The following is a 10,479-nucleotide window of genomic DNA, read 5'->3' on the forward strand; positions in this document are numbered from 1 at the left end:
AGTCAGGGGGGATCAGCAGGCATTGAGGGAGTCACTGTTCCCCCGAGCACCGCCAGGAGTGACCAGGAATAACGGTCACAAGCTGGCAGAGGGTAGGTTTAGGTTAGACATCAGGAGGCGCTATTTCACGGTCAGGGCGGCTAGGGTCTGGAACCAACTTCCAAGGGAGGTGGTGCAGGCTCCTACCCTGGGGGTCTTTAAGAGGAGGTTAGATGAACACCTTGCTGGGGTCGTTTGACCCCAGTACTCTTTCCTGCCATGGCAGGGGGTGGGACTAGATGATCTGCTAAGGTCCCTTCCAACCCTAGAAACTATGAAACTATGAAGAGTCACTGTGAATGTGCAGCACTTTGTGCCCCAACCAAACCACAGAAGCAACCATTATGTATTTGTCTATTATACTTTGAGGGTTATTTTTATCTTGGTAATAACCATATCCTTGATATAATAAGAACCTTGATAGGTTCTTATTAAGGTTTAAAAATATTTTCAAGTAATTATAAAAGTGGCCAACTGTCTGAAATGAGCTTCCAAGACAGGAATATACTACAATAATTACTGCATAGCTTTTACTCACTTGGACACAAACTAGTTTGGAAATTTTGCAAAGACTCACTTGACTTTACACATGTGCATAAAGTCATCTCCACGCACATTTTTTTTTTGCAAAATAGGGAACTTAACAGGGTCAAATTGAGTTAATTAAAACAAGTGTAAAATTTCCTGTACCCTCTCTTCCCCCAAAGCTGTATGATTTTAAATCAATGTTGATTATATATTCTAGTAACAACTGTAATGCACCATTTTTCAATTTTGTAATGTTGGATTGTTTGGATATATGGCTATTGGGACCAGTTTCAGTACATACAGTTTCATTATTTATTTATTCTTGATTTGCTTCTTGTACATTTTCAGAGGCCACCATTTTAAGCTACGATGGAAGTATGTTTATGAAAATACAGCTCCCTGTTGTGATGCACACAGAGGCTGAAGATGTGTCGTTGCGATTCAGGTCCCAACGAGCTTACGGCATTTTAATGGCAACCACTTCTAGGGAATCTGCAGACACGCTCCGGTTAGAGCTGGATGCAGGACGAGTAAAACTAACGGTCAACCTAGGTAACAACCCTCACCTCTCCAAGAAATTAACATCTTCAACTATGCTTTCCTTTTCCTTTTCTTTCCTTTTCTTTCCCTTTTCTTTAGTTTTGCTTGCAAACATTTATTAGACAGCCTGTTTGACATTCAAAATAAAATGAAATGATATATATATGTACGTTCAACAGGTACATATATAAATACATGCGCACACAAGCATACACATGCATTATTTTAAGTAACTTATTTTGTCCTTTTTATTCTTTTTTTGTATTTTATATTATTTACACAGTCTAACATCACCCATCATAATATATTTTGTAGTATTGTGTGTTCTGAAAAGAGAAGATCAGTTTGTCAGCATCGTTATTAGACACAAAATAAAAAAAGTTTAATTGGCAAATTGGTCACTACTTACCAGATTCTCCATATTAGCAGCTCTAGAAGTCAGATAACATACAATTCTATGAGTTAAGTAAACAAATACAAACTGTTTATATATAGGTCAGTTTAACTTTAGTTCCACCAAATAATTTTCTAGGTCCACATATAGTCAAAGATGTTCTAATTTTCACATGTACAGACAGTATTGTATATTATGTCAACTCATGGGTGTGCTTGGTCTTCTCTTTTTAGCAGTCAAGTCCATGGTAAAATCCATCTTCTGTTTCTAAACAACTCTGTAGTGATATTTTTGTGTCAAAAAATAACACAACCCTTCAATGCCCAAAGACTGCGGCCCTCAGCAAACAGCCAAGCAAACACATAAAATACAGGCCCTTCTACAGAAAAAGAAAATGCTTTCCTGATTTGGAATTTCATTAACAAAATGTTACGTTATCATTTGCTCTTATAAATACAAAACTTACACGTACTTTCATTTTGCTGATAATAAACAATCAGAATTTGGAAAACAGTAAAAACACACCAAATAAAAATTAATATGAATTCAACCAAGCAATTAATTACCCATGGTTATTAGGTTTGTATATAGTGTTTTCATAGTTGTATCATTAAGGTGTTGCAGGTGATCTTGTGAATTTACACCCAAAGCCCGATATGTACAAATGTAGGTTACTGAATTGCTGTCCTTATGTGTAGATTTCAAAAGGGAACAGATTAAAAGAGAACCCAGGGATTTTCTGTTTTGACTGTTCTCTTATATTTCCCTCTAGTGACAGCATAGGTTTACTGCAAGCTGAAAAAATGGTTTGAATCACAAAATGGCAATGTGGAGCCTTTTTCAGGAAAGCTTTCTGTAGAAAGAGATGTGTAGATGCTGGTCCTTGGCTGTTTGCAGCCACTTTTCTGATGCGGTTGACGACACATGACAAACTCAGCTATATGGAAACAAAATCTAGGTTTTATATTATGCTCCTCAAAGGCACCGACCAAAAATTACCATACAGACAAAACAGTGGTGCATATATCTTTTTTAAAAAGTAATGGCTACAAATCTAAAAGAAAAAAGCAATAATGCCCCAGAACAAACCAATATATTTTCAGACACATTAGCATGCTTGCTCTTGAGTATGCTCTCTCTCCCTCAGGAAAGTAAGTAAAAAAAAAATAAGTATCTGTGTTAGCTGCAATATTTATTGCACAAATAACAATAATTAATTCTTAGGAAAGGAATTAGCTGAAGAGAGTAGGTATTTCTTAACTGTTGGGGTTCCTAAATGAAATATTCTTTTCTAGGTATCATTATAAAACACATAAATACAGGCATTGCTCTCCTATGAGTTGGGTGTGTACATTTAACTGTGAAAAGTGCACAAGAATATAAATGGCAATATTTAGAGACAAAGAACATACTCTGTATTTTCCTGTTTGGTTGGGGAAAAAATAAAGGAAAAGAATATCAGCCTTTGAGGTATAGTATATAACAGTGGTCCAAGATGTACGATTGTAGCTTGGCCTGCTCTGTGCCCCATTGTGACGGAGCACTTTTTAATTGCACTGAGAAAATTCACATGTTCTTTCACAGATGGGGAGAAAGGTGCAGCCTACTTCAGTTATGCATCTTGGACAGTTAACCATGGTTTTTCACTTAGATTTGTCACCATGTAGCTTTGTTTGAAATTGGCCATTTTTTTCTTATTGTTTTTTCTACTTATAAAGTTTGATCAGTTTATCTGGGTTACAGCATTATGTAAAGATCAATGATCTGGAGTGGCCATTTTTGCATGTGTCTGTCCCCGGAAGGGTGGACTGTGATTTTATTGGATGTCTGCAGCTATTACCTTGAAGGATAAATTTTCATTTTTCATCTATTCTTCCCCATCTAGACTGTATCAGGATTAACTGTAATTCCAGTAAGTGCCTATTCAAAATTTTTAAAATGTTATTCCTCCAGTTTAAGATTATGCAAAGTAGATGAAAAAACTTGTTTATAGTTTACAAGCACTTGATAACTCAGTATTGTTTCACTATAGTTAATTAAATTTGCGTGTAAACTATCATCATACTTCCCCTACTTCAAAAAGAACATTTTCCTTTCACTGCTGTGCGTAGCACTTTTAGCCACAGTAACATATTAAAGATTCCTAAGATTTTAAATATACATAGAAGGAAGAGTGAGAACACAATGCATAACTATCATGCCAAATTATTCTAGCTGTGTTACTTTTTAGATGGCAGCAAATGAAGTAGTAAAATAGTATTTCTGATACTCTGCTGTATCTTTTACTCCCTGTTTTCTTTACTGTTCACCTGTAATCTATGGTGACACTTTATTAACATAATTGTCCTGACTAGAGCTCACTTTCTATAACTCTACCAAGAAATAAACTCTATTTACTGGCTGATTAAAATGCAATTAGTTTTCCTAAACCCATGTTTTATGGAAATGTAACATATGGGTAGTATCACAGTAAGGACATTATGATATCTGGAAACAAACTATATTTGTATGATGATTTTTTACACTCTAATCATATAAGAACTCTTGAATTGCATATTTTTCTCTGTGATATGCATGTTTATGGAGCAGAGGGAAACATTTGCCAGATGAATTTACTAAATTTTAACCTTTCTGATATTATTTGATTAAGAGACTATATTCTGAAAGGAGATAAAGGACTGTGATTTTATTTTGAGTCTGTGGAGCTCCTGAATGGTGTCAACAAAATTATCAATAGTAAGTACAGTAGTTTTTAGTTGTTGCTTTTTTATTATTTCTCTCTCAGTTTTTGCTAGCCAGATAATTGGCACTATAATACTATTTAAAAGCAAAATAAATTACTTAAACATGTTAAATGGCACTAATAACCACCCAAAATTTATTTGCAGTAATTACACTTAACATTTTACTGTGAAACTGCACTTTGTCCTATATAATATATAATAACATGCAATGCAGATAGCTCCTTGAGATAAACAAACTTAATGAGTAGAAAAGTAATACTTAATTTGTACAGAAGATAATTAGAAATCAAAAAGCAAATAGCTTTTAGGTGAGTATTACATTTAAAAATGTATTCATGCTTAAATCTTCACCTTTCTTAAAATAATGTAAAATGAATCTCTGCTTACTTAAATGGACAAAGGTGGCTTCTTCATAAAAACAGAGTTCTGTAAGGGTTTAATTCTAGGTGAAAGCATGTCCACATCCTTGCCACCAAAAGTACACAAGGTCATGGAAGTTCCCAACGCTTAATTTTTTACATATATTCAAGAGAGGACATGTATTTTTCTTGTCTGGGTCTGTATGATGAAAATATTTTTTGAATATAAGACAAGTGGTTTTTTGGCATAAATGTAATGCAGACAACAATAGATATTAATAGAGATGTTCTTAGTATGCTACAGAATTTGATAAAATAGCTCATTGAAGGGAATTACTAACTTGGGAACAACATAATAAATCTATAACATATATACTTTGTTTTTCATTGACATTGGGAAAGATTAATTGTCATTAAAATAAACTAAAATGAAGCATTCTTGTTAGTATTATCTTAGTGTTGGACCAAGAGAGAATATACAAAGCAGAGCAGATAACGTTTACCACAATTAGAGTATATACAGATTTGAAACCAGCAGAGCTGGTTTTACTGAATTTCACTGTACTGGCAGTTTTACCATCATTAACCCTTCTTGTTCCTCAAACAGTGCTGGTATGATTTCCTTGGTATCAGCCACTCATGACAATCATTTTCCTTTGCAGTTTGTTTATGGCATTTTGCTATCCTTATAAAAAATGAATTTTCACAACTTGTTCTAACTTCCATTTCTTAAAAGAGATTTTTTTATGTTTTTAGCAGATTTGTTGAGCTTTCATTATGTGTCAGGGTAAGTAGTATATAGTTAGTTACTTACAGTCACTGTGATTGTTTAATGCAGTAACACTCCCTGGCCAGGTACAGACATTACACTTTCACCAGTATAGGTGATTGGAAATCAGTCCATACCCATAACAGAAAAGAAGTTTAGCACACAAACTGGCCTATACCCATAACAGAGAAGAAGTTGGGCATGCATAGACTGGTTTAAAAATGGTGGAGCCCAGTCTAAGATTGGGTTGTGAATGTGTGTTCTGTCTGATACAGTTTAAACTATGCAGCTTATAGAAAATAACATAACTTAGATTGGGTGCATCTACATGTGCATTTTAATGTCAGTAGCCTATTTTAATGTGTATTAAAGTGTCACTAAAAAAACTGTGCTATTTAGTTAATATGCATTAAAATATGCAAATGTGCATTAAGTGTCACTTAAAAACCAGACTCTTTAGTTAATGTGCATTAAGACAGGTAAATGTACATTTTCCTAGTACCTCAGAATAGATTTAATGTGCACTAACTAAAGTGCATTTGTGCACATGTAGACACATCCATTGATTCCACCCCACGCTTTTTGAATGTCTGTACCTAGCTCCTGTTCAGTTCCTGTATTTCAAACTTAAGAACATTTTCTTGAGGTTGGTAGCCCCTGCTTACTAAAAACAAGATGTATAGCTTAGAAGATTTTTAATGGGAACTCACTAGTAATCCAAACAAAGTAAATTGAAATAAAACAACCTACTTCGACTTAATTTATAGTATATTTCTTTAGTGGGGCTTTGATTTTCTTGAAAGCCCAATATATCTTCCCTATTATAGGTCCATAAACTTAAATTTATTTTCCATTTAAAGGAAATGATTTCACAGATTTGAAAAAAACTTCCATTGCCCAGAAGAAAAATGTTTTCTTTACTGAACTCACCACTGTAATTCTGCTCTCCAGACTTTGACAAGACTAGCAATAGGCTTAAGGGCAAGCAGAAAAAGTTAATCTTCCATGAGTTTGGAGATGTAGCTCTTGACACCCACCCCATCCAAACAAACAAACAAATTATTCCTTTGAACGAGAAAAGGAAAATATACATTTAAGTACTTTGTTTCCTGCTATGGCTAGGAATCAAAGGGAATAAAATATCACCTTACTCACACAGTTTGAAACCTATCTTTTGCTCCCTGCAGTTCTAGTGATCATTTCTCAATGGGCTAGTCAAAACTGGGATTTCTTGGGCAATATATTTTTATTTCCCTTTTGCCTTGATTTGACTTTATGCACAGGTCTTCTCTCAGATGTTGATTATTTATATTTCAGTATTATTTGCCAGGTGTCAAGTTGCCACTGAGCTGTGGCCAGTCAAGAATATGATGGCAATTGCTTATTACTGTGGTATAGTTGTGAAACTGAAGGCCAAGTGACTGTTTTGAGAAATGGCTTTTCAGCACAAATGGTCTATAATTGATAAATGGATGACAAACAAATGTCACACCAGATTCTTTGTTTTATATGAGACTAGAAAAATTATTATCTTTCCACATAAACATAGGCAAGTGTAAATAGTCTTATGCTGACCAGTAAAGACAATTGCTAAAATGTTGTCATACATCATCTTAAATCAGTCTGGAGTCTGCTTTCAGACTTGTATATTTACTAAAACACATTGTCTACTGTGAGAGTGAATTATATGATCTTTTCAAACTATGGGCACTTTCAGGTCAAGGCTGAGATGAGCACCAGGTCAATGAGAAACCTTGTATTACAACTGGTGTGCCACTTTGCTTTTAGGTATTCATAAACACAGGGATTCTCTCAAAAACAAACAGAAGGACAAGTGCCAGCAGACAGCTCAGACAGCAGCATGGGGGTGATTTTTTACATTAGCCACATGGTAAAAAGAACTTAGACTGGGTATTAATGGAGCTCATTCTTAAAAGCTGGAATCTGGGGTTACTTTTGAAAAACATGGAACTCTGATGGAATTGAAATGTTTGACTACTTGAATGAAGTAATTCATTGCCATGGTAGAGACAGAGGTTTTAACTGCAGCTGGCTACATTTTTAAACAAATAAATTTTCAAATCAAAGTGCAAGGTAATACATCTGGTACCTGGTACAATGCTCACCTGTTTTGTAAAAAAATGCCCTAATATGCCATAATAACATTATCTTGCCTCCTTAATACAGTTAAGCAATGAGTACACCAACTACTACAATCCTTGTTTAGACAAAATTTAAATCCATTTAAGTCATTAGGTTTTTTCCTTGGAGATAGACTGCAGGTCTTGGCCCAACCTAAAAGCATCTTGTTTTTCATGTGGGTCTTAGTCTAATGGTGACACTATTATAGGTTTATAAATCTATTGCAAACTCATGGCAATGTAACCTACTGTTACAACTGATACTACAATTTTAAAACAAAACAAAACAAAAGTGGTCCTGTTGAAATGAATGAGAGCTTTGCAATTGAGATTTGTTGAGCCAGGATTTTACCCTATTTTATTTAAATACCAGATGCACCCTATGTGTTTTGATGGACTATAAGATGAATTTGGATTTGTTATGTCACTTCATATTTTTTCTGCTATCGGTGTTCTTTCACCTTTGCCTTGTTTAAAATCTTCATTAACACTTGTGTCTTTTTTATGATGCTTACAAAGCACTATCAGCTGTTAATGACTAAGCAGATGACAAGCTGGGACTGATGAAAATCCTTGTTATTTTATGCACAAAAACAGCTTAATTTACTGCCTTCTTTCCCTTTGCCCTATCCTTTTATCTGTTATTTCTTGTCATCTTGTCATGATCCTACAAAATGAGCTCCCTACCCTGGGTGAGGCATCTAAGTTTTCTGGTCAGTCTTCAGCACACTAGGGCCCAGTCCTGACAGAAGTCTCTAAGAGTTATTGTAATAAACATTATAAATAATGATGAAAATGCAATAAGCTAGACAACAGCAAGTATCTTAGTTCTTTGATTCCAGGAGATTCTGACTCCTTTGCTTAGTGAATCAAAGAGAATTCTTTTTACCTGGAATAATAAAAATGATATTTTCCTGTTAAATATTGGTAAATGGGGCCAATTCAAAGGCATGGCCCTGTGGAAAGTATCATACATTGCTACAAAAAAAGATTTAGTTTCCACCTGATCACAGTTTTACTGCCTTTGGGACCAATTCATATGAGTAGTCCCAGTGAAACTGACAGCAGCGATCACAGGTATAAGTTTTGCATGGCATGTAGCCAGTCTTGGACAGAGGGGACTGGCAGCACTGTAAAGGCAATGTCTCTGTACACTCTGCCCTCTGGGGAACTGTGCAGCTTGCCTCACTGAACAGTAGCCCATCTGTCCAGTTTAAAAACAGCTTTCATGCGATTTGAAATATTTCTGTTTATTTGCATCTCTCATTTTCTGTGCCTTTCTGCTTCTGTGTCGTTCTAGCTCAGTGTCCTTTCAAGCACCCATTCCTCTTCTCTTCTGCATGTATTTTTCTCTGTTTTTCTCCCTCGGGCCCTTTCCTTGTTTTCTCTCTCCTCTTCCTTTTTTTTCTTAACTTTTATTATCTGTCCTGTATCTCCACTCTTTTCTTTATGTTAATGTTCTGCAGATGTGGAAATTGTATCAGATTAGCAGTGCTGCACTGACACCTGTTCTTGTGGCATTTTTCCTGGCAAAGCAGCCTGCAAATAATCAGCACACCAAAGAGCCATATCAGGTTTTCAATAAACAGCAGGGGAGTTAAATGGCTGAAAGATCAAACAATGATATATTCGAATACAATCCATTTTCATCTTGCATTACAGGCTTTAAGCAGTAGAGAAATTTAAATGAAGACCATATATCCGCTTGAAACGTACTGCTCATTATAATACATTTGGCTGCAGTGTTAAGAGCTTCCATCTTTGCCCTTGTGGATATTGCAAAATCTACTTTAATGATCAAAACACTAATAAATATCCATGTATTATCCTGTTAGTTGCTGAAAAGAATGACTTGAGTATATGGCATTTGTTTCTCTTCTTCTATCTCAGACAGTAGAAAAGCAATAAAATGACATAACAGACCACATCATCTGTGAGTATAACTTGGTGTGTTTGGTCCAGTATCTCATTTAGTGGCATCTACTTATCAGACATTTTTTTCTTTGTTATTCATGCCTTTTGGTTGACAGCCTGCTAAAAATGTCTGGAGGAAAGTACTATAGTACATCCACTCAGCATGGATGTAAAAAGTAACATGTAAAGAGTTTCTGACCTCAGTTTGTGTCTGAAGAACAGAAGATTTTTTTTTTAAAGAAAAGCATTGTTAGCTATGTTTGGAAGATTCTGATCAGAAGTACAATTGATTCCTCCTTTCCAGCAATCTTATCTTTAAATGTCACTTTCTACCCATGCAGCCTCATAAAATCAGCTTCCACTATAATGCAAGAGAAGAGAAAGTGAGGTTTGGATTTACAATGTATACCACCTCCTTCACCAGCCATTGAAAGAAAACATGATGGGAAGGTAGACAGAGGAATAGATTAATTTACAAAAAGTGAAACAAAATGAGAGCTGTTTGAATTACTGCAGTGCCCCAGGAGCCATTTCAGAAATGTGCAATCTCACCCTCATTCTAAATAGCAACAGAGGATTGAAAGTAGTGATCCATACCTCTGCTATAGCCTGCTCATTACATGCTCCACCATGCCTACTCAGCAGCCCTGCCCGGCAGCTCTGCATCATCACTGGAAGCCTGTGTTCCTGCCTACTCTCTGCTGAGGTGTGCAAGAGGGGAAGCAATGGTTTTTCCAGGGCCTGCTAACTTGTACAGTCCTCCCCTCAATACAACCTGCTGCTACCTGGGATGTGGATAGTGAGTGCAGAAGAGTAAGGGAGCACCTCGTGTAGAATAAAGCACACAATCTGTGTGTGATGAATTGAAGGAAGGAGATGTATGGATACTTTTTTCTATTGCCCTAGAAACAGAGAATATTTTCAGTAAAGAAAATAAATGATCATCCTAGTAAATTATTTTTCCCTATTATCTGGGTCCTAAATTTTGAGAGGTAGAGAAGAGAATTAGTAACCATGAAAAATATATATATGCCATTTCAGAATTCTCTGC

The 10,479-nt window shown here is 35.6% G+C and overlaps 1 protein-coding gene across 29 annotated transcripts in view; it reads left to right on the forward strand.

The window, feature by feature from the left end:
- NRXN1 (neurexin 1) overlaps window positions 1–10,479 on the forward strand; it is a 1,443,145-nt gene that overhangs the window by 682,526 nt on the left and 750,140 nt on the right. For 21 of the 29 annotated variants that reach the window (XM_019516265.1, XM_019516266.1, XM_019516286.1 and 18 more), the window contains 2 exons: window positions 916–1,119; window positions 3,387–3,413. In XM_019516265.1, the coding sequence (XP_019371810.1) occupies window positions 916–1,119; window positions 3,387–3,413 (231 nt within the window). The remainder of the gene's footprint in view (window positions 1–915; window positions 1,120–3,386; window positions 3,414–10,479) is intronic. The other 8 variants (XM_019516272.1, XM_019516283.1, XM_019516292.1 and 5 more) reach the window with 1 other exon arrangement.

The sequence above is a fragment of the Gavialis gangeticus genome, unplaced genomic scaffold (genome assembly GCF_001723915.1).
Source record: "Gavialis gangeticus isolate Ggan-Ray unplaced genomic scaffold, GavGan_comp1, whole genome shotgun sequence".
In the NCBI taxonomy this organism is placed as follows: domain Eukaryota; kingdom Metazoa; phylum Chordata; order Crocodylia; family Gavialidae; genus Gavialis; species Gavialis gangeticus.